The sequence below is a fragment of the Canis lupus genome, chromosome 24 (genome assembly GCF_048164855.1).
Source record: "Canis lupus baileyi chromosome 24, mCanLup2.hap1, whole genome shotgun sequence".
NCBI classification, from domain to species: Eukaryota; Metazoa; Chordata; class Mammalia; order Carnivora; family Canidae; genus Canis; species Canis lupus.
Window position 1 is genome coordinate 33385870 of NC_132861.1, and position 24484 is coordinate 33410353.

General features: G+C 39.6%; 1 protein-coding gene across 2 annotated transcripts in view; it reads left to right on the forward strand.

Annotated features, from left to right (window-relative positions):
* EBF2 (EBF transcription factor 2) overlaps positions 1–23318 on the forward strand; it is a 192508-nt gene extending 169190 nt beyond the window's left edge. The window contains exons 11-16 of one of the 2 annotated variants that reach the window (XM_072796221.1): positions 3515–3603; positions 4946–5011; positions 5095–5272; positions 6842–7027; positions 15273–15440; positions 20358–23318. In XM_072796221.1, coding sequence (XP_072652322.1) covers positions 3515–3603; positions 4946–5011; positions 5095–5272; positions 6842–7027; positions 15273–15440; positions 20358–20389 — 719 coding nt within the window. In that variant the 3' untranslated portion in view covers positions 20390–23318. Of the gene's footprint in view, positions 1–3514; positions 3604–4945; positions 5012–5094; positions 5273–6841; positions 7028–11124; positions 11282–15272; positions 15441–20357 lie in introns of those variants that run through there. The other variant, XM_072796222.1, reaches the window with a different exon arrangement.
* The last annotated feature ends 1166 nt before the right edge of the window (positions 23319–24484 follow it).

A 24484-nucleotide genomic window follows, 5' to 3' on the forward strand; every position in this document is an offset into this window, starting at 1 on the left:
GTAGCTTGACATGGAAATCAGAGGGACACTGATGAAGTAGACAAGCGAGAATGGATTGCCAAACAGAAGACTGGCTTGGCAACAGGTGTGAAGAGCAGCAGTGATTACAAGATGGAGGAAGACCAGTCCTCAAAGTGGGCTGAGGTGGCTTGGCTAGGGAGGTAGGAGGGAAACACAGCAGTGCACATTCAGGAAAGGTGATGGGTGGAAGAATTTCCAGCAGGAGAGTATTTCCAATGTCATAACTTATGTTTATGATAAGAATGGAAAAATTCTGGGGCACCTGAGTGAATCCATCAGTTAAGCAACTGACTCTTGGTTTTGGCTCAGGACATGATCTCAGGGTCAGGCTCTGTGCTCAGTGGGGAGTCTGCTTGGGATTCTCTCCTTCTCCTTCTGCCCTTCTGTACCCTCTCTCTCTCTCTCTCAAATAGATAAATCTTTAAAAAAACAAAAAAGAATGGAAAAGTTCCTCTTGCTTTGGCTAAAATGTTGTTGGTGACTTTGACAAGAGATATTTCACAGGGTTCTTTCAAACTTTTAGTCAAGAGAAAATATCCATGTTGTATAAATCTTATAGAGCACAGGATAAAATATAGAAGTGTCTCAATTTATTTTTCAAAGCTGGTATAAAATAAAAATCAACCAGAAGCTGGCCAATACCATGCACACAATCCCAATTATTAATATGGACACATAAACCCCCAGCAACAGTAATAGTAACTGATATTTGTTGAGTACTCAGTACATGCTAGGCACTATTCTCAGTAACTTAATTGATTTTAATCCTCACACTAGGAATGTTAAGAAAATATTAACAAATTCAGAAATATACTAAGCAAGTTATATACCACATCCATGACTAGAATTTTAATTGGGAAATATTGGGAAATCTATAAGATATAATATAAATTGGTCAAATAATAAAATTCATTGACTGTAATTTCCTAAAACTCTAATAAGTCCTGGTAAAAATCCTTATTGGAGCATGAAAACTAATTTGATGGTGAAATATTAGTGTCATTTCCATTCAGAGAAAAACAGGAAGGAATATCCACCATCATCCACGTTCTTAGACAGTTTGGGACATTTTAGCCAACACAAGAATAGGATTAAAGAGCTTAATGGAATTAATATATAGGCAAAATGATCATTATACATAGATGCTGTGAATGTGTGATCCTAAGAATAAACAGAAATAATTCATGACATCTGTCAGGGTTAGGTTACAAAATGACATAGCTACCATTGGTTAAGAACTTTTATGTGCCAAGAACTGTGCTGGGGGCATTATATAAATGGTTTCATTTAATTTTGACAGCAAACCCATAAGATGGACTTTAAACATAAACTTACAGAAATTAATAGTAGATGGAATTCAAACCCATGATCTATTTGACTCTTAAACTGATACTCGTAATGTCTATGCCATATACCGCCACCCTCAGACGCTGCCTGCACAGACATATAAAAACCAAAAGTGTTTCTAGGCACTAGTAAAACTCTTAGAAAATGTGATGAGAGAATCATATTTACAAGAAAATGATAAAAAGTGAAATGCATAGCAAAACACAAAAATGAAAAATAAAAAACTTATTACCAAGATGATGAGCAGTACACATCTTACTTGTAGACCTAAAGGAGAAGAATTCATATATGTTTGTATATGTATATGCAAAGACATACACACGAAATACTTATGTATGTATATGTGCATGCGTACTTATCATGGAATTGGGATGGTCTTTCTACATATGATATCTAAGGACAAATTGGAATATGATACTGTAACATGGTAACAGAGTGTTAAAAAGATTAATATGTAAAGTGTTTTTACAAGTAGAAAAAGTAAATAACTAATCCCCAATAGGAAAGAGTGCAGAAAGTATTAACAAGCAATTCATAAAAGAAAAAATTAAAATGATCAGTAAGTATAAGAAAAAGCTCTTCAATCTCACGGATGAATAATCAAATAGCAGTGACCACGTGCATTGCTGGAGGGAGTATGAGTTTGTACATTCTTCTGAGAAGTGTTCGACAGGTTGTGTGTTAGTCTTTAAATATAAATCATAGTTTTTGGTCCAGTAATTCTAATTCTTGGAATTTTCTAATTGAAATCATTAAAGCCATACACAGTGGATAATTATTGCTCTGATTCTTATAATAGTGAGAAATTAAGGATCACATTAAATGCCAAACATTAGGAAGCCATTTAAATAAATTATAGACCATGTCATGGAAAAATATGCAGGAATTTTAAATAATGTTATAAAAGAATAATTAATAACCTGGGGAAAAGTTTGATATATTGTTAAATGATAAAAAGTAGGTTATGTAACAGTGTGAATAGGATGTCTGAATAATTTTAAGTATGTGTGTGTGTTTAAATCTGGAAAGATATAAGCAAAAACGTTAACCCAGTTCATCTCTAAAATGGTGAGGGTATGATGATTGTATTTTTACTTCCACATTTAAATTTGTTTATAATTCTTTTAAACAAAAGGTGTTGCTTTGATACTTAGAATAACAGCAACGAAAATTCATAAAACATATGTGCAAAAAGGAAGATTAAAAAGGAAGTACACCCTCCTGTGTTTCCCACTGCCTAATGGGAGTGCAGGTGGTTATTATTTTATTCTTTGCATCTTTTTTCTTTACTTTGATCATGCATTAATTTTGAAACTACAAAATTTAAATAACAGACTTTTAAAAAGTCAAGGAAGAGAGGAAGGAGAAAGAAAGGAATCGACTCCAAAAACTCTAGCAGAGTAGAAATGCCGAGTGATGTCATTCATTCATTCCCTCCCTCACTCATTTAACAATTTGCTGATGCTAAGTGCTAAGCACCTACTATGTGCCAGGTGCTGCCTTCCACAATGAGAACACAGTGGCAAAACAAAGCAAGTACAAATCCTCATTCTGTGGCACTTTCAGCTTACTGTGAAGCCTGACATCAAATGAATGTACATGTAGCAAACTCTAATTGCAATTCTGAAAGTGTATTATGCGTAAGAACGGGGCTTTATGAGAATAAACTCACAGAAGGTTTGTAAATATACAAATGTAAATATTTGAGAGAATAAAAAAAGTGATAATTAGGAGAATTAATATATGGTGAAGGTATATTTGGGAAAGAGAATGGAGAAGAAGCATGTAAGGGTAGTTTATTGTTTTCATAAAAAACTGGGATATGATTGATTGTTTAATATTTTTGATTATTTGAGAGAGAGCAGAGAATTCTAAGTTGTGTGCACTTAAGGCAGCAATAATAAAACAAGTGTAATCATGCTGACATTTTGAAGTACCATTCTAATGCAAAGACATTAAACTACTATGAATCCCAAACTTAAAAATGTGAATTGACCAAAGTCACATGTATCTATAACTAACTGTATGCATTATGTATCAATTCTCAGATAATATCAGAACCACTCTATTGCTGGTGGAAGACTTAATTAGAAGATTTGTTTATGGCCATGAAACATACTCAAAAAAGGGAACTTTTATTTTTCAGCATTAAATGAACCCACCATAGACTATGGCTTCCAGAGACTGCAGAAGGTCATCCCGAGGCATCCCGGGGATCCAGAGAGATTAGCTAAGGTAAAAAACACTTTGGAAATTGATAGGTGAAAACCTTATTATGGGATTTTAGCAAACTTGGACAGAGCCAGCAAATTCAGTCCCTTTAAAATTACATTAGGCCCTGACATTTGGCTAAGTTTTAGATACAAAATACATATAAAATATCTACTAACTCTGAGATATGCTGTGATTAATATCTGAGAGAATATGAAATCTGAAAATTTGGTCCTATAAAATAGATACATTACAAGTATCCAGCTTATAAAACATTGCCAACTCTATGAAAATAACTAATTGCATACTGGCTTAAAAGTGTAAGTTCCCACTCCTTTGTATTTGAATATAATTTTATTCACCCATAATGGCAGGGACACATTAATCCACAGTCAGGTATTTATCGAGGGACTAGTCTGTTTATAATAGGTATTTAGTGAAGTGAAAAATGCCTCCATATAAAATTTCTATGAAATGTATCGCTTTTAAGTGAACTTGCTTATGACGATTATATCATGAATCTAGCCCATTATTCTAGCTTTCTTTATTGAAAAATATATTAATTTTTTAGGTATTCAATTAATGAGATGTCATTAAATTTTAACATCTACATTTGCATTTTGAGTACACACATTACAATATGCCATGTTCTCTTTTCTGTACGGTGAGTAAAATTCAAGTACCACATTTGCTTCTACATCACACCTTTATTTTCCTCTTGGAAAAATCCCCAGCCCTACCATTAACTTAGATGATATCTGGAAAGTAGGTTAATAGCAATTTAAAAGGCTGTTAAAAACAGGAGGTGGAAAAGACAAAATGAGACGAAAGGGATTACTGATTACTAATTCTCTCTGGTTAAAGTGAACAGGGGGAAATATTATTGAAAGAATTCATCTTTATTAGAATAAAATTTTGCAGAAGGCACTGCCAAGATAATTTCAGTATTATGAACAACTCTTTGGCAAGCAGCTAAACTCAGGTCAGTCAATCATTTTAAGAATTTTTGGTTAATTAGTGTACCAGATTTTTTAATGGGATGGTCTGAAAGTTTTTAATGGCACTTCCATGACATTATTAATTTTAACCAACTCCACCTTCAATCTGGCCGTTTTTTGTTTTGGTGGCACAATCATGTATGGAGCCATTTTATCTCGATGAATTCCATGTAGATACATATTTATAGAGGGATTTTTATGTATGGTTATACTCTGCCTGTCAAACCAAATATAGGACCTCTTAGCCAGTTATTATATTTTAGGGAGGATGTCTGGACTTTTTATTTTTATACATCATTTTCCTTTGAGTTTGCCATTTGGGAGTTTTACCTTTGCTTATACCTCACCCTTTCTGCTCTTTTTTTTAGGAAATGCTATTGAAAAGAGCTGCAGATCTAGTGGAGGCCCTCTATGGCACCCCACACAATAACCAGGTTAGATGCTCACATCTTACATTCTGTTGAGTCTGACTCTTCGTGCTGGATAAAAATGCTCACCTCAACCTGCCATTTTGTAGGACATCATTCTGAAGCGAGCTGCAGACATTGCCGAAGCCCTGTACAGCGTCCCCAGGAATCCCAGCCAGATCCCAGCTCTCTCCAGCTCTCCGGCTCACAGTGGCATGATGGGCATCAATTCGTATGGCACCCAGCTTGGGGTCAGCATCTCAGAGTCAACACAGGGAAATAATCAAGGTACTACCTTTCTCAGAGTCAAAATTCAAAACATCTTATTCATTTAAAAAGTTGGTTCTGCTTGAGCAGAGGGCAGGTAAAGCTTGTTTCTTATACCATCAAAAAAGCATGTCCGCAGATAAGCAGTGCAATCATATATTGGATTATCTCAATATGATAGGTGGTGTTTTGTGAAATTTGGGGCTTTTTTTGGGGGGGGGTCCCAGGTAAAATCTCTTTAATTGCAAATATTTAAGGCTAAGATGAACTGTTATTTACTTAGAAGGGTTTTGACTTCCTGAAACTAGACTTACAGGTATAATTTGACTACAATGTGCCCTTCTGCTATTGTGATTATCAGCTTGAATAGTGGAAGCAAGCTGAGTCATTGCCATTGCCATTTGTAATGCATGACCCTTTCTTCCTAGTTGCCCAGGAAAAGCGGTTCTGCTATCTAGTGACTTCTGTTTGTGTATGGTCTCATATACAAATGCAGAGCAACACACTTTATAGTTAACTGTGCCTTTTACATGGAAGCATATTGCATAAAGATTTTTGTCACTGAGGTTGATTTTATTAAGGTGCTAAGTTGATCACAAATCATCTTTTTAAAAGGAATACTTTTCCTAATGTTGCCCCTAACCTTGGGATAGTTTTATTTCCAATTTCATTCATTCATTGGAAGAGAATTCCTCATTCTCATGCTCAGGGTAAGTTTTTCTTACAGAAGAGTGGGTATGGACATATGATTGCCTTTATTTTTCTTCCAAATTGAGGTCATTTCCTAAGTAGCTTTAGAGACTGTTATCCAAAGTGGGTTATTTCAGGATAGGTTAGGTGATGTCTCCATGCTGGGGTTTCAGAAGCCTGGGGAAGACTCATGGTCCCTTCCCCATCCCTCCCACAGACCAGATCTCCCTGTACTCAATTGCTGATGCTTCCAAATCTTTGGTCAAAGAATAGCACATTTAGATGAACTTAACAATTTTTAAATAAAGATATTCCCCACCCCTACTCAGGGCATGGTAACAATCTTGAACTAACATTTCCAAAGGTATGATCTGTGGAGTACGAGTGGCTCTTGAGATGTTTTTAGGGTGCCTTTAGCTCACCATTCCCAGAAAAGATACAGTGGTGTGCTAAATTTGGGAAACACTAGGATGGCAAAGTTAAACTTTTTTTTTTTTTTATTCTCTAAGCCCATATGTTTGCCAGTCTTCAAGGAATGGCTACAGTATACAACATCCGCCAAGCTTTACTTGACCATAGAATATTTTCCTCAGTGATACCCATAGGGCTCTCATGTGTTAGGAAGATTAGTCATCACTCCTTGGGGGGTGAGCTGGAGATGTTGACCACAAATGGGAACAAAGAGGAAGGAGGGACTGTCAGGGACATGGCCTTTTGTAGGATGGGGAAGGGAGGTGGGGTATAAAAGCTGAAGAGAGGAAAATGCACTTTCTACCTCTGCATAGGGGTGGTTTGGGGATGTTCTATAGTCTGGGAACCCTGTGAGCCATGCCGCCATATTTGTTCTGTGTTGGATGTGTGTGCCAGTTCACCTATCTGGGCTTCTTCCTTGTTGTCCAGGGTACATCCGCAACACAAGCAGCATCTCTCCGCGGGGCTACTCTTCCAGCTCCACCCCCCAGCAGTCTAACTACAGCACCTCCAGTAACAGCATGAATGGCTACAGCAATGTCCCCATGGCTAACCTGGGCGTCCCAGGGTCACCAGGATTTCTAAACGGCTCCCCTACTGGCTCCCCTTATGGAAGTAAGTGCCCTTTCCATCTATGTGGCTGTCCTTGTGTCTCTGTCCCTGGGTTTTACTCTTCAGCCTTTTGAGGGAGAGTGACATCCCTACACCTTACTGACTTGTAGAGGAGTAGCCCAATTTCTGAAGGAAATGTCCTTCCTGCCTTTTGTTCTTTTCTCTTAGCTAGACTTTGATGTACTTGGTTGCTCAAAGCCTTCTGAAGGAAAGAAAAGGAGTGAAACTATTTGCTTTTTACAAAGAAAGGGAGATGAGGCTTGGGTGGATGTGGAGTGAGGAACAAAGATTCCATTTCAGTTAGCATCGTGCACACTCTTCATTAGGTAATTTCAGATGTAATGTTTTCTTTAATCCTCTTAAGAATTTTGTCCTTATTGTGGGTGAGGAGGTTTAGGTGCACAGCAGTTAATTTATCTAAGATCACACTGCTAGGATAGAGCAGGGCCATCATTTGAATGCAGAATTTGTGGCTTGGTTATTTTGTGTGTCACATCATGCTCCCGTGTCACTTTTTTACATGGCCCTCCCCTCCTTGTATACTAAGAGATGGAATTTAGCTGCTCATGAGACAGACCTCTTAATCCTAATCTGGGTTAGCTAGATCTCCTAGGGGGTTATGAAAACTCACTGCGGTTGCTTTGAGGGCTAAGAAGCCCGAGAGAGTATGTGTCTTCAAACCTACCTAGGGAATGAATACTTCAGGCCAGGGCAGAAGCCACAAAGTCACCATGGTGAGTCTGTGTGAATGAGTGGAATGTTCTTGAAATGCTGGCTATTGTTGCAAAACTCTAGAGCAGACCCTCTGTTCACCCAGAGTGGTTCCCCCATGCCAAAACCAAGGACAAGTCAAGGCCAGCACATAGCCATTTCCACCGCATCTCAGGAAGTGACATGCCAAGGATCTGGAGGCTGCCTTTCTCAGCCTTGTTGATTCTCTGGGAACACACACCCATGAGTTATTTCTGGGTTATCTGTTCACTTCATTACCCTCAAGAGTCTACTCAACGGGATAAGGACATAGTAGCCAAATAGCAGAGGTAGTAGCCAAATAGCAGAGGTTGGTTCTTCTACTACAACTAAAATCTTGTTGCTGCAAAGACATGAATTCTGTGTTGTGTCATGTCGGATAGCCCAGATCAATTAGATTAGAGTGGTCTAAAGAGTTTTGATCAGGAATGGATGCTGTATTTTGTCAAATGCTTTCTCTGCATCTAATGAGAGGATAGAGTGGTCTAGATGAACAAATTCTTGCTTTCTTGATTTATTTCTTTACTTATTTTTACCTTATCTTGTTCCAAAAGTGTTTTGGGGGATATTAATAGTGTGATGAGTGTTATGAAAGTATAAAATAACAACTGTAAGACACTGAAATAAAAGAAAAAATATGGATAGGAAAATTAGATGAATCCAACGACTAGTCTGGATGCCATTTAGCATATTCGAGGCAGCCATTCACTTGGTTTAGAGACTTACAAGATGGGAAAGCAAAGAGAGAAGCACAATTTGTTATAAGATTTTATATCCACACACTTTTTTTTAATAGTTTAGGAGAAATATGATTTTTGTGTTGCTGCAACCTTGGAGAGATTTCTCCCACGCATCATTGTAGAGAAGGTGCCATGTGTATAGAAGGGATCACATGTTCAACAAGTGACACAGGACAAGAGAGCCACTGTGTAAAGGATGGCACATAATGTGACAATAATAAGCATAATTCACAATTGCTTTCCACCTTACAGCCTAAAAAGCATGTTCCCATACAGAGTCCATTCGGATCCTTACAACAACTTTATGCCATGTCTATAATCATAATTATTGATGTCATTTTTCCTTATAAAATATGAAGGGTTAGTATGATTTATTCAAGGATTCATAGCCAATAAATAATAAAAATAGGACTAGAAATATGTCATCAGATTCAGAATACCATGTTCTAAAATTATTCAATAATGTAAGAAATATTTCATGTATTTATAATATACGATTAGGCTGAACACGAAGGAATTACTTTTTTAGTTTCCCAAAAGGGTAATTTCACATGTTCAACATATATTTATGAATAAAAATCTGTGTATGAAGCCGAACCATATGAATTGTCATCTTTGTAGATCAAAAACGGTCAATATAATATTATAGTGTATAGTGTGGTGATGAGAGAAAGAGAGAGAGAGAGAGAGCAAAAGAAAGACAGGGAGGGGCAGGTGAGTAGGGTTGAGAGAGAGAGAGACAGAGAGAGAGAGAGAGAAACAAAGAGAGAGAGGGGATGAACAGATAAATGAATATGCCTACTGGGTAATTGCTTGATATTTCTTACTAGATAATTCATTTGGCGGGGAGGGACCCTTCTTACTCCAGCAAGTGATGGTTTTCTTCTACTATCCTTTCTTGATCATGCAGTCCCGCTGCCACAGAGAAATGATAGCACCCACAGCTTCAAATCACCCATTAAAACCAGACAGCAGGGTCTCCCAGGTGGTGCAGTTGGTTCAGCGGTTGCCTTTGGCTTAAGTCATGATCCCAGGGTCCTGGGATTAGGCTCCCTGCTCAGTGGGGAGCCTGCTTCTCCCTCTCCTCCCTGCTTGTGCTCTCCCTGTCACTCTCTCTCTCTCTCAAATAAATAAATAAAATAAAATAAATAAAACCAGACAGCATATGCAGAATAGAAAGAGGCACACTACCCAATGGGAGGGGTGAGCACAGCAGAATACTTGCCCCCTGCTCCTGCTGGGTCTGTGTGATCTCTGGCACCTTTATTTTCTGCAGGAGGGTCTGAAGCAGTCACAAACTGGGAATGGATTCCAAACAGTGCCTTCATTACAATAAAATCCCCTACTACAAAAATTCTGAATGCCCCATGGAGTTCATTACAATAGCATCTGACCTGTATTTCTAGCCAGCTAAGTCTTAACTTCCCTGGGAAATAAAAAAGACGGCCCAGGGGAAACCATTTTGTCAGTCCTGTTGCTTGTGTCTCAAAACACCAGTGTATGATTTCTCATTTTCTTTTTTAAACTAGTCTGATGGCGGCCAGGCCATGCCACGGAGCAATCACTTGCCAGAGTCATTCAGAAGAAATAAAGCCAAGCCTCTCGGTCAAGTTGATTTGCATTATGGCCAATGCAGAGTATCAGAAACCTGCATCTTTACTGCTTTTGCTCTTACACTACTTCAAAAAATGGCCAAACAGATGTTTTTTCGATTTCACATACAAACTTCACTTCCTGGCGGTAGCAGTGTGTGCCAAAGTTCCAGCTCAGTGCAAGTTTTTATGGCTGAATTCTAAACCCCTGACAATAGGGGGTTATAATGAAATGCTGACAGACCCCTTAGCGCCAACAAATGCAATGGCTCGATGCAAAGGAGGATATGGTGCCCTGGGAGCTCCAGCTGGGACTGTGTGAGCCAGTCAATCCTTATAAGAAGAAAAGTGGTTTTTCCTTAACCCCCCATGTTCGTAGAGATTTGGGGGCCAGACGTACTTGCCTTTACTTTGGCCTCTATCCAAAGAGAGAGAGAGAGGGAGGGAGGGAGAGAGAGAGAGAGAGAGAGAGAGATATGTCCAGAGAAATCCTCAATTGCAAGTGTATGTGATCGGTGTTCCTCAAATGGTGCACTCTGGTGTCCCCAAAGCAGAATCACCCCCCAAGCAATTCCAAAGTTTGGGACGGAATCTATGCCGAAATCCAACCTGTGTTCAGGGATTCCTACTTCATTTACATCGTCTTAGACTATGCCCTGGGGCTCCATATTTTCATGTTTTCAAAAATAAATATCAAGACATTTTCTATTGTAGAGTATTAAACGATTATTATAGAAAATTTAGAACATATGGAAATAGTCTCAAAAAAGAAAGTGCGCTCCCGCCATAAAAAACAACCTTGTTAGCATCTTGACATATTTCTATTGTCTTTTTCTCCAGGAAAGAAAAAAAAAATCCCATTACAATAGTAACATTCTCATTATACACAATTTAAAAAGCATGTGTACATAGACAAGAAAAGAAAAATGATGCGCTTTATTTCTGTGCAGGCATGACCATTGTTAACTTTTAAAGTACAGCCTTCCAGCCATTGACAGATGCATTTTGGAAATTGCAGTGTCTGCTCTGATGCACAACTAATGGGATTCTGCCCCGAGATCAACGAAAGAGGGAGTAGAAGAAAAGTGGCAGAAATATCCAAGGCACAGATATGAAGCTAGGCTCCCCAGAATCTGTCAGTGATGCACACCTGGGTCCTAAGAATGGAGAACAGATATGAGGAACGATGTTTGCTTTGTGAAGTTCACCACAGTCAATAAACTTCTCCCAGGAATTTGGAGATTTATTAGTCTCTTTGCTTTTTTCTTTTCTTTTCTTTTTTTTTTTATAGCAGAAAGGTCAACAGGCAATCTTGTTTGCAGGTAGTAAAGCCTTAAATCGAAGAAGAGGGCAGCCCTGAGTGGTTTAGCACCACCTTGGGCCCAGGGCGTGATCCTGGAGACCTGGGATCGAGTCCCACGTCTGGCTCCCTGCATGGAGCCTGCTTCTCCCTCTGCCTGTGTCTCTGCCCCTCCCTGTGTGTCTCTCATGAATAAATAAAATCTTTTAAATAAATAAATAAATAAATAAATAAATAAATAAATAAATAAATAAATAAATAAATAAATCGAAGAAGAACATTAACACCCCCGGAAGGCTAGTATGCCTGTTGCTAATGGTTCCATTCTTCTTTTACCCCGCAAAGATGGAGATTTTTCCATTTGTTTATTTTAACAGCGTTTACTGGTTTCTGCTACGTTAAAGCTAATGCGTGGTCATTGCAGACAACTTTGAAAATATGGACAAGTGAAAGGAATATATTGAAGAACATTCATAAACCATTGGCCAGAGATAACATTGTTAAAAGTTTGGATGTATATTGCATCCTTCTAAACTTTTGCTTTGTATGCTTTCCTAAAAAAATAAAATTGGGCTTGATGTATATGTTATGACATCATTTGCATTATTCATCTGAGGAGGCACATCTTTCTGAGTCGTCAAGTGTTCTTCTCCAACATTAGCTTTAATATTTGCATAGCATTCTATTTTATAGCCTGAATATACTTTACCCTGCTGCTTGCTCGGTCATTTCTGTTATTTTCTAATTTTCCACAATTATAAAAATGTCCTTGAATCTTTTTTTTTTTTTTTTTGCAAATTTATGATTATCTCCTTGGGATTAATTTCTCAAAATTAAATTACTGGGTTAAAAAAATGCACATTTTAAAATACTTTGATTTTGAGCACACATTGCCAAGGTCCCTCCAGAGAGATGAATGTTCCCCTTAGAAAAGGATGAGTATCTATTTCCCTGCCCTGTTCATTTCTTCTTAATCTTTGTCAATTTGGTAAAGTGGAAAGTATCCTCTCATCAGTGTTTTAATTTGCATTTGATTACTAAGCAGTTTGAGCGTTTTTAGTTCGGTAAAAGTCTTTTGGTCATTTTCGTTCCTGTCTCCTTTTCTGTATTTGCTTTTCCTATCCTCGGCCCACTTTTCTCATTGGGATGTTTTTCTTTTTTCTAATTAATTTATAAAAGCCTATTTGCTATTGAGGATATGAACATATCTAAATAATTATCAGGAAGGTTTTCCCTAATTGTCATTCGCCTTTTCTCTGTGTGTTACAGAAGTTTTTTTTTTTTTTTTTTTTTTTTTTTTGTCAGTGTGGCCGATCGATCTTGTGATGTTCTGCTTAGGCTTTGAGGTTGAAAGGATTATGTAAATTATATAACCTTCCTAATTTTTCTACAAGCGCCTTTATAATTTTGTTTTAGCAAATAACTCATTAATCCACTTACATTTACTTTAGTGTTTAACATGAGGAAGCGCTTTTAAGTTTCCGTCTCCAGGGGACTTGTGTATTGTTCCCATGCATTTGCGTCCCATTAATTTGAAATGTCGCCTTTATTAAGTTTCAATTCTCATATATATCCAGGTCTCTTTCTGGCCTCTATTTTCTCCAAGGATTTGTCTGCTTAGTTCTATGTTAGTATAACACTGACTTCATTGATGTAGATTTTTCGTTAAGTTTTAATATCTATTAAGATAAATGCCTTAGTACTTTTGAAGTATTAACAAAACTTTCTGACTCCTGCAGTGTTGTGGCTTTTTAAATAGATAAGCATAGAAATTGTGTTGACATACACAATTTAAAATTCATTTTGGGACTTTGATTACAGTTGCATTAGATTTTAAATTAACTTGGATGTTAGTTTAGCATTTTATAAAAATTTTGTAAAAACTATTTTAAATGGGCATGTTATAGCTCTGTGCTTATTCAACTCTGCAACAATTGTTTTATGTTACCTAGTAAAGTTTGATGTGACTTCCACTGAGAGGCAGCCACATTTGACCAAATGAATCCATTTTAGGTTGAGATCTATTATTTAGAAAAGGAACATTTGTAAAAGTGAGTCCTCTGCTGAATAAAACAGAATCAAGTGTGTATAGTAGGCCTAATTCATCTTATAAAAACCCTCCTCTATCGTGGTGTAGAAGGGGAGGTGGTGCTATTGCAGACAAGGTGCCTGCATGGCTCACATAGTTTGGCAGAGATTGGACCGTGATCGGAATCAGGGCCTCCTGAGTCTCAGCTTTTCTTTGGCCTCTAATTCTGTGCCTTACATAAAGGCGAAAGGTCCTCAACCCCATTTTGATGATGCAAAAGCCAATGCTAGAAGAGAAGATTTTGCTTGACAGTATGAATGTAATCTACTCCCAATATTTGACCCTGTATTCTATTCTATAATTATAGTGACTTAGCCCAATTTTATCTTCATTTTCATCTTCGAGTATTATTTTAGATTCTTCCAAGACTTCATTTTCTTTTCTATTTTTTTTAAATTCATGTTTCTTGAGGAAAGACAGAGATGTACCTAGATGCTTCCTTCTGCATAGCTCTTTAAATCAGGACTACCTAAGGATGAGCAGTTTTTAGATAAAGCTCTTCTTTTGAAGTCTTTTTGGTTTATAGTTTGGCTGTAAAATACATCATATGGAGATACAAAGCAATCGCTTTGTATATGCAATTGTGTGACCATAACCCAAAGTGTATCTTTACAATGAGATGGGAGAAATGGGGATGGAGTCTTACCCAGGTCATCAGGACAGTTGACCTTCAATTCACCTTGTACTTGGTCTTTGAATCATAAGTCACACTCATGTCCTCACATTCAAAATTTACTTTGTGGAGTAGCTGGGTCACTGAAGATGTGAAGCAGAAGTTGGCAGTCCCTGCCTTGACCATTAGGTTCCAGTAATTCTTTTACCAAGTCATGTGACAGTTCAGAATTCTGAAGACTGTGCTAAAACAAGTCCCTGGAACTTGACCTTATTCTACAAGATGCTGTATCTGACAATTTTACCCTTGTGAACTCTAGTTTACCCCTTTACTTGAGCTTGTTGAACACAGAAGATAAAATTATCTTCTTATATGATGTAACTTGGTAGAGTATCTGACATTAAGAGGTGTAGGGCATTTCATTGGGGTAATTGCCTTTATTTTTCTTGGAAATTACAACACTTAGCTTTTGGCTTCCTTTAAGTAATTTTATTGTTAATATTGGTGTTTTTTCTGCAACATTACATCAGAGGGGCCTGACTTGCAGCTTCATTTCCCAGGAGCTCTGAAAGGAGAGGGAGAGAGAGAGGGAGGTAATCTCCTAGATGTTAATAAACGTTTACATTTAATGAGGAAGTGGCCCATAGAGATGGCACTCTCAGAAATGTTAACCCATAGATCAAACCTCTGGAGCCCTGAGAATTACAGGGAAGTATAGAGCTCCCAGACAGGACTTCTTTTTAGGGTGAAAAAGAGCTTTCCATTCTTGAATAGATTTGATGATTTTTCAGATGTTAGTCGAAATATTCTCTTGTTAAGCTTCTACTCATGAACAAAGACATATCATAGTATCACCTCCTGCTGCTGCCTTCCTGAACCCCGCCGGCAAAAGAGCACTCTGCCTGCTGAGTCTCCTTAGCACTGTGTACATTCCTCCAGTAGGGTTGTTACCCTATTCATTGTTTCATTTGTATGTTCCTCCCACTGGGCTGGGCAGGGGTGTTGTCACATTCAACTTTTTTCAATCCGTAGAATCTGGGACAATGCCTAGAGTGAATGACTGGATAATTTCTCAATGAATGTGTATAGGTTGTATGTCCTGAAGAAAGAACTTAACTCCTAGGTTTGTCCTTTCCTAAGAGGATTGTGCCTTTTGCTTTCCAGTCATGTCATCAAGTCCCACTGTTGGATCTTCTAGCACGTCCTCCATCCTCCCATTTTCCTCTTCAGTTTTTCCTGCTGTCAAACAGAAGAGTGCCTTTGCCCCTGTCATCAGGCCACAAGGCTCGCCTTCACCCGCCTGCTCCAGTGGCAATGGAAATGGATTCAGAGGTAAGCAAAGGTACCACTTTGGTACCACCATGATAAATGGGCCACAGGGCCAGGAAAAGTAAAAGCAAACAGCACAGCATCATTCCTTATCTCTAACCATTTACCTGCAAAGAGATGCTTTGGTGTTTCATGGGATACAGATGACTTATACAACTGGGCTAATACTCTACCCATGAACAAGCTGGGGGAAAACAGAGAAGTCGGTCAGCTCTTCAAATTCACAGAATTAACTATGGTAGAGCCATATATATACCCTGTAGGAGTGTCTGGACTTCCCAGACCTTTTCTTTCCACAAGGTCATGCCACTGTTTCCCAGAAGGTACCTGGTCACATCAGACACCACAAGGTGATTGCTGCTTACCTAATGGGCTTGCTTGCCCATCTGTAGTGCATACCTATTCCCATGGCATAAATGGACAGGATCCATCAGGAGCAACCAGCACATTGTGAGAATTCTGGTTACATGCCAGTCAGATTGATAGCAGGTGTCTGAACAGGAGGTGGAGCAGGGAAGAAAGAAAAAAAGATATACACTGTCTAAGAAAAAAATTAGTATCACCCATCAAGCCCATTTTTGAGCAATGTCTGAAAAGTATAGCATGACATAACATAATGTGATGAGTACATGAGAATCTAATCGTCTCACTGAATGGGAGGCAGCTGATGGCAAAAGAGCAAATTGGAACCTGCTGAACACTATGGATCCTGACGACCCACATTATTTTCAGGCTCTTCTCTGAGTCTTGACATGAAAACATTCATGACAAGCAAGTGTTGGATAAAACCAAGAAGGGCAGAGGTTTGGTTAACCCCTCATGGATCAAAGCCTCTGAGGTCAGCAGAGCCTTGGAAGAACTGTGCCATCCCTGTGATGGCATCTGCCTAATAGCTTTATATTGTGCATAGATTCCTGATCCTCTGGGGATCCTCTGTGAGGGTTCATCAGCCAGTTGTGGCCCAGCAGAGCTCTGGGAGGCACAGTAGGTTCCTGTCCTACTCTACCGTAAGAGACAGTGGTGTCTCCTCAAAGTCAAGTGACTTGACAGAGAAAGTGTGAAATGGGAACTGAAAACCCAGAACTTGGAAGAGTCCCTGAAAATTCTTTTACTTCCATCTAGACAAAGCAGCTGGATAACATGCCACCCAATGTGTGAGTAGTTGGAAACATCTGTGTATCTGAGGGGGAGAAGTATATATAGGTATATATATTTCATTTTCATCTAGATGTCCGGTCCATAGAAAAACAGGATCAGCCTATAACTCAGTGTCACCACCTGCCCCATCTCTCTTCAAGGACCAGTGTGGTTTCCATCGCATCCTTGGGGGATACACTCAGAACTTCTTCATCTCCAGACTGGGAAATGTATACAATTGTTGAATATCTGCTGCATCTTTGCCTTCTACACACCCACTTCAGGGATGATGTCTCCCCTTTCTAAGTTCTGTGGTTTTAGTCATATCACTTAACCATGTGGGGGCCCCACAGTTCTCGTTGGGGAGATGCAGAGTGGAGGCCCCATGAAAGGCTAAGAGGGAGTGCAGGTGCAAGAGGAAGTTGGGAGGGATACAGCCCCTTCCTCATTCCAGACAACCCATGCCAACATTTTCAGCTTCACTTTGAGGAGAAAAAATATAGCTTGATTTCCACTTCTACCCCTCCTCCATCTTCTCTCTCTTACATGCACTCAGTGGGGGCAGTTGAGGTTGTCTCAAATCTTCTGGTCTGTACTATCCAGAGAGATTCATGTGTGGGGCCTGCCTGGCTTTGGCCCTTGAGCATGCCAGGATGCATTTTTTCACTGGCTCCCATGGCCTGGAATCCCCACCCTGCTTGTTGCTGCATTCCCAACTCTCGTTGTGGTATCACCCACTGAGGGTTGGGTTGGCCCCAAGAGATGGAAGAGTCAGTGTGGTCATAGTGAGGTTTCTCTGTGGGGGAAGCAGTAGCCAAAATAGCCATAAGACCCTCTCTAGGGTCCTCAGCCATGTGAACTCCTGGTCAGTGCAGGTCAGAATAATTAGACTGAGGAAGTGGCTGAGCCACACGTTCCATGTCTGTGGGAGTGACGATGTCATCAATTACACGTAGGCTCTGGGATAGAATCTCATTTCTGTAGGATCACTGAGAAGTCCTGAGCCGCTTTTGGATCCTACAATTCCCTCTGGATTTCTCTGGTGATTTGAACCTTAAGAAGAAGAAGGAAGGCAGGGGGAGGGGGAGGAGGAGGAGGGAAAGAGCAGTGCCTAAATTAGGAGTGCAGGCTCCCACTTGTCCTCCTTTTGTATCAGGTGGCTAGAAGCTCCAGGTCCAATGCTACAAGGCATCCCACTGATGCATAGAAGGAGAAAACAAGCTGACATCAAATACTCTGGCCATAGTCACTGAGTGAAGGAATCCTGGGATTGCAGAGGTGATCAGCAGGAAGCTCCATGTCTGTAGAGATGGACAGTGTAAAAGTGTGGTCTGAGGCGCTTGGGTGATCACAGGCTGTTGGAGAGGTTCTGCTCTTGACTTGCATGGTGAGATGGTCTCAATTATCTGCAGGAGTGACATGCATCCAATCGACTCTGAGCCTTGCTGCTTTTGAGCACCACGTGCAAGACACTGAACCAAGTGCTTTACACGAATTACCTTGCCCAAGCCTCACATGTGAGGGAAAGGTGAAGGTCATACCATTATCACCCTTTTTTTTTTTTTAAAAAAAAAAGAGATTTTATTTATTTATTCATGAGAGACACACAGAGAGCGGCAGAGACATAGGCAGAGGGAGAAGCAGGCTCCCTTTGGGGAGCCCGATATGGGACTCGATCCCAGGATCTGGGATCACAACCTGAGCCGAAGGCAGATGCTCAAACACTGAGCCCCCCCAGGTGTCCCCCATTATCACTATTTTTTAGTTAAGTGGTTTCCTCAAAGCAACACAGTAAGCTGACCTCAGACATTTTGACTCCAGACCCTGTGCTGTGACAACCCGGTGTGTCTCCAGGGACAAGAATGGTGCAATTCCTCTCCTCACCCTTCCCCCATACCTGCTTTCCACCTGGACCGAAGGTGGATTATTGTTTTCCCATGAAATGCCAAAGGTAGAAAGAAATTGGACAAAGTGCGGTTAAGCATGCTCCCCTCCCCTTACAAACATGCTTACTTCTTCTCTAATTAATTTCTGTTTTCTGTCTGTTGGCTGTGGTTTCAACAAGGAAAATGTCAGGGTCACCGTGGAACAGAGATCCAGCCCACCTAGTGCCCAATGTGACATCTGCCGTTCTTCCGGCACGCACTGGATCTTCTTCTTTGAGTGGCTCTGCCCTTTTTAATAAGCTCTGTAGGGTAACTCTCTGAGGACGCAGAAAAAAGAAGGGGCTGATGAGTTTTAAGTGTAATAGACAAGTTAAAGTTGAAAACGTGAGCCACAATCCTACTGCCAGAGAGCTCTGTGCAGTGTCCCACCTTCTACCTCATTTATCAGGCATTTGCAGTGATGAGTATAGATTGTCGAGATAATATTATGCACTATGTGCCTGATTCATTTTCCAGCTCCCTCCAGGAAAAGAAATAAAATAAAATAAAAAAACCCTCCTACACTCTGGGATAATTACCAGGGTTGCTATGTCTCCAAATCATCAGGGAGTGTCCAGAATTGAACTGCCTTTATTGAAAAGTTACATCGATTCAATATATAGTAATACAGGCAAAAATAATTAAGGCTTTGCTAGCTGTGTAAGACCTTAATCCAGATCTCACAAACATTCAATAAAGGCTGTATGGGCAGGGAAATAGACGGCTGACAATTTTGCCTAAGAAGACTAGCTGGATAGAGAAAGAAGGGGCAGAGGGAGGAGAGACAGGAGGAAGAAGACTGGGGGAGGAGAGAGAGGTGGTGTTGGGGAGAAGCAGGAAGAATTTTGGTCATTTGCTTGTCAGCTTAGGAAGCACCACTCAGCAAAATGCTTCTATGATCGTTGATAAGCTTTAGATGAGACAGAGACAATAAAACTCAAAGGATCAAATACAAGATGTGGTTTGAAGTTTTGAGGCAAGGAGACTACTCTGCTGATACCCAAGAATGTGAAAATTCTATGGGTTCATCACCTGAAAGCCAAGGTCAGAGGAGTGCAGTTTGCTGTGTGATTTTTCCACATTGTGCTAATGCTGCTTTGTTTCCCATATCAAGGGGAAGCCTTGGACCCAATGCCCCCCACAGGTATCGTCTGTGTCCTCTTCACTAGGTGGAGGAGACGTTGGGTACTACTCGGGGATGGAGGGGATGAAGAGTAGAGACTGGGTGATTTCCAAATTAGGAACTAAATTAAGTCTTCTATTCCAGTGGATCAGCACTCATTAGTGAACAAGCATCACATATCAGCATGAACACCAAAGGAAGATGAGCTAGTTAGGGGGAAAAATAGTTCATCACTTTCAGCTAGAATGGAGAGAAACTTGGGATGGTGAGAAAGCCTTATTTGTTATAAATTGATGCCTGGAAAGTTACTCCATAAGCTCGGCACCTGGAGTTTCCTTTCCTGTTTCAACTTAGTGATTTGAAACCATATAATCTAGAGATCATCATAGTCTAATGATGAAAAAGAAATATATCACAAATACCTTAAAATCTAGCTTATGTGTTGATGCCCATCATGCCAAGTATACAAGCCATTAATATAAAACAAGATAAAACATAGGTCTTGGCCTCCCAACAAAACTTCAACAAGCCTTGTTTATGTTCCAGTGATTCGGTGATTCAGTGATTCAGTGCCTCTGACAGGCTGTGTGCTAGAGAAATGGGTTTCTACAACCACTGAGTGCATCATCTCCCTGGATTGTACCCTGTCGATCCCAGTGCCTGACCTCTCTCTGGGTTGTAGGCTTCAGTGTCAACATCTCTGAGTCTCATTCCTGTGCCAATCTTTCCTTGCAGCCATGACCGGACTTGTCGTGCCCCCAATGTAAAGAAGAAGAAGAACTGCTTCCTTATAGCACAAAACTACTTAACTCTGATGGACCAATCCTGAAGAAAGCACTATGAGCTCTTTGGGGAGAGTTGTGCCCCAGAATGAACATGACGGACAGATTTGGGTATGCACGGAGCTGCATCGGACCTGATCTCACGTTTCTCGCATAGCTCTCATGGTGGCTACACAAACTGACCCTCTTGGGGACAAGGACAAAATATGTCATTGACGTAGTCAGTGCTAAGAGCAGAAATGCAATTCTTTGTTATGAACATTATGAGAACCACCTTCCTATGTTTGTAAAATATTTAAGAAAAAAATTGGCAAACAATTCATGCTTAATATTTTGGATACTATTTGTTTTTCTTTGTAGGAAAAAAAAAGTTGAAAGTTTCTATTTTCTATGAAGCCTTTCAGATACCAATTTAGTTTATGCAGAAAAAAAATTGAACAAAACAGGGTACCAGCATGGAAGACTTTCTTAAACGAAACCTGAATTGAATGATGAAATGTTGTTGTATGTGTGTTTGCTTATAGTTTAATCTCTTTAAAAAACAAAAAAACAAAAAAAGGGAAAAATTTTAAAATGTTTTACAATTATTTAAATAAATAAACGTGTAACTTATTGTAAGTAGAGGTAGAAATTAAGACCTTTTTTGGAAGAGAGAGGAATTTCTCTTCCTGATGTAAAATGAAAATGATGCAAACAAGTAGTAACAAGTTTAAAAGGTGTGTGATTATTACTGCAGTTACTTACTAGACTTTTATCCCCCATCCTGCATCCCCCTCTTCTTCCATCATTTTATTGACCCATGGGCAAGAACATGTACCTTATATAGATTCCTACAGAACAGTCTGATGCGGAAACAAAGATTCAGTCCATGCGCATACACAAATACTCAAACTCATCAGTTCATTCCCAGCTCCGTCCACTTTCTAAATAGTCTACGTGTCCCTTTTGGTATTCACTTTGTGAATTTTTAACAAATTTATGTTAGCTTTCAACCTTCTCCTCTGAGCGGTGCAGAGAATTCCCATGTTTTAGTGCATCCCAGGCTTTGTGTCCCGAGGAAAGACATGTCTCATCTAAAAGAAGAGCCAAAGCCATGTGACTTTCCCACCCAAGTGGCCCCTTTGGAATTCCCCCCTCCCCAACAGAGCCACATGTCCCCTCCTCTTTGGTTGCTTAGTCAAGCACAGAGGTGTAAGCCCCACAGAACTTCGGAGACAGGATTTAAAGAAGATGATCCTGTTTCTTAGACTGTTAAGTGTGAATTTTAGAATGTCCACGTCCTTTCTTCTCTCTGCAGATTTCCTCTCATGGCATTCAACTCTCTTGAAAAAAAATATGTATCTTACTTGACACAGTTTCCAGGCAAGAATGGCATGGTGTGTGGAAGAGGAATGTTAAAAGCCCTTAATCCCTCTCCTGATATTCAAAAAGATGGAAATGGAGATTCTTAGCAGGGTTAGAGATTAGGGGTATCTGTGTTCCGAGCAGCACAGTGACCCAGGGCTGCAATGGGCTCTCGGGAGTTTGGGGGACTAGCTCTTAGGCAGAGAAACATTGCAGGAGCTGCTAACAGTGGCTGAGTCTTGAAAGTCTGTGTGATGCTGGAGATGTATCCAGATTTATTTGGATTTCCAATAAGGATGTCATTTTTTTGTATTTGGATGTCCAGTAAAGGTTCTCCTTGTTGATTCATTGGCACCATAGCACAGTCCATATGTAGATTTCGGTTTGAGGTTCTAACATTAGAAATTGTTGCAGCTCTCATGGAAAAACATCTTTGGTGCATCTGAGCCAATTTTAGACGACTTCACAAATCCGGCCCCCCTTCTGTTTGTCCCATTGATACCTGCCCACAGCTAGTGATCCAGTCCCCAATGGTCTTACTTGCTTTCAACTATTCTGGAATTACTCAATATGCCCCAAATATTATTCCTATGCACATGAGAATCCAAGGTTTTGGAAACTGGGCATGCTTATAATTACTGCTGACAGTCCTTCATGGTCAGGGTTTATAGCACCAAAACACAAGAAACACATGAGAAAAAGGTCCCCCACGAAAAATCTGATCGAAGGGGAGGAGTGTGTGGAATACAAAGATTACCCTCCAAAAGTGAAGGCGGAACAAAACTGAGCATGTTTAGACCTGGATTCGAGCCAATCCAACATAAGGAAATGTTTTTTTTTTTAAGTAGCATTGCTTTTAGAATCTGTGAATTTTGCTCTTGCATGAAGATGAGTGCAGTACTGTCTTCAAACTGATTGTAGAATTTGTTGGTAGCTTTCCACCGAAAAATGTGTGTAACTAAATACCAGACATCCTTGACCATTCAGCTAGAACCTTGGCAGCAACCTATCTATTTAATTGTACAAATGTGTGTAAGGATTATTTTTAGTGTACTAATAAATTAAGAACAAAGCTACTCTGTCCTCTTCAGTCTTGCTGGTGAATCATTCTGGTCCCAGGTTATTTTTCGTGCCACTTGGAATACGAGTATTTCTATAGGTAACTACAGATTCTATCCTATCTTTGTAAGAGGAGCTGTGTAAGATTTTCCATTTAAAGGGACAATTTACTTCATTATTTATCTCATTTTTTGTTATAGCATCATATTTTTTCCCAGTTTTTCTTTGCACATTTCAATATGCATGGTTTAAAAACCATTATCTTCTCTACCTTTTGTACAGTAGGGTCTCATTTTCAAACTGTATAGTTTCATTTTATCGTTTTGCTTTGTCAGTTATATACAGTATAAAGTTGCTATGCACAGAGCTTTTTGTAAAGACAGCTTTTTTGTTTACTGTTTTTAATGGTCTTACTTATTAAAGAATATCTTGTTTGTAAAATGAATATGTCTACTTCAGTTTTAAACTTTAAATTATCCTAACGAAAAATAAAATTTTTGTACTGTAAAAATGATTGGAACTTTGCCTTTTTTTTTTTCCTGGAGTGAAAAAAATTAGTTTGGGATTTGCTCTTAAGTTTGGGGATTGTCTCATAACTGTTAGTCCCTGAGCTCTGATTGAGGAAATCTTACTACAGCTTTTGCTTACATGGAAAGTGTTCTGAGGTACTCACTTGGAGGAGAGAATATGTGTGACTTTGGGTCATTTTTCCATATATATTTATCTATATATCCATCTGGTCAAATTCCTTCATAAAGAGATTCTACTTCCTAGGTTGGTCTTTGGTCTTATAGAATTCTTAAGGTAGGTGAGTAGTCTACTTAGGTTTGAAACTGTATGTTGAATAAATGTTATAACTGATCCATCAGACAGTAAAGAATTGGAGGATGGACACAAAGACTTGAGGCCAATCTTAGATTACAGGAAGAGAGCAAGATGCCAACCCTTGGAAGGAAATAATCCATAGCAGGGAAAAGCTTATACAGGAAGATAAAAGGGCTGCAGGAGCTCGGAAAAGATGGCAATCACAGAGGGTTGGAGTGGTCAGAGAAGTTTCCATGAGGGAGGCAGGGCTGGTAGGCCTTCCAAGAATGGTAGGAATTTTGTGGCAGAGGGTGGTGGTGAGCACTGCAAATGGGAAGACCATCACGAACCAAGACCTGGAAAGGGAAATTCACAAAGCACATTTAGATTAACGTGATTCTAAATGTCATTTTCAAGGAGACCATTGACAAACATATGCATGATGGAATTATTTCTCTCTACCAGGGTATAGTTATCTTCAAACCACATAGATTACATCCATTGCATGAGTAGATGAGATGCTCTTTCTAAGCAGTAATCTGAGAAAGCTCCCACTGCAGTTTTACTTTTCTCTGTGAAAACTAGCTCTGCCTGGACCATGCTCATCCTTGGTCTTCTCACAGGGAGGAGCTTGCTCTTTGCGGTCTTTGTCTTCTCATCCTTCAGGACTGGGTTCAATTATCCTCTACTTGGGGAGGGCTTGGCTGACCTCTGACCATTGCAAATTTCCCACTTATTCTCTTTAATCAAACTCCACTTGTGTCTTCATGACAATTTGTATTCACTTGTTGTGTACTTTAGAGTGAAGGCTTACAAGCACTGGGGCCTTATTGCTCTCGATATTTCCTGTGGAGCACCAAGTTTAGTGCCAGA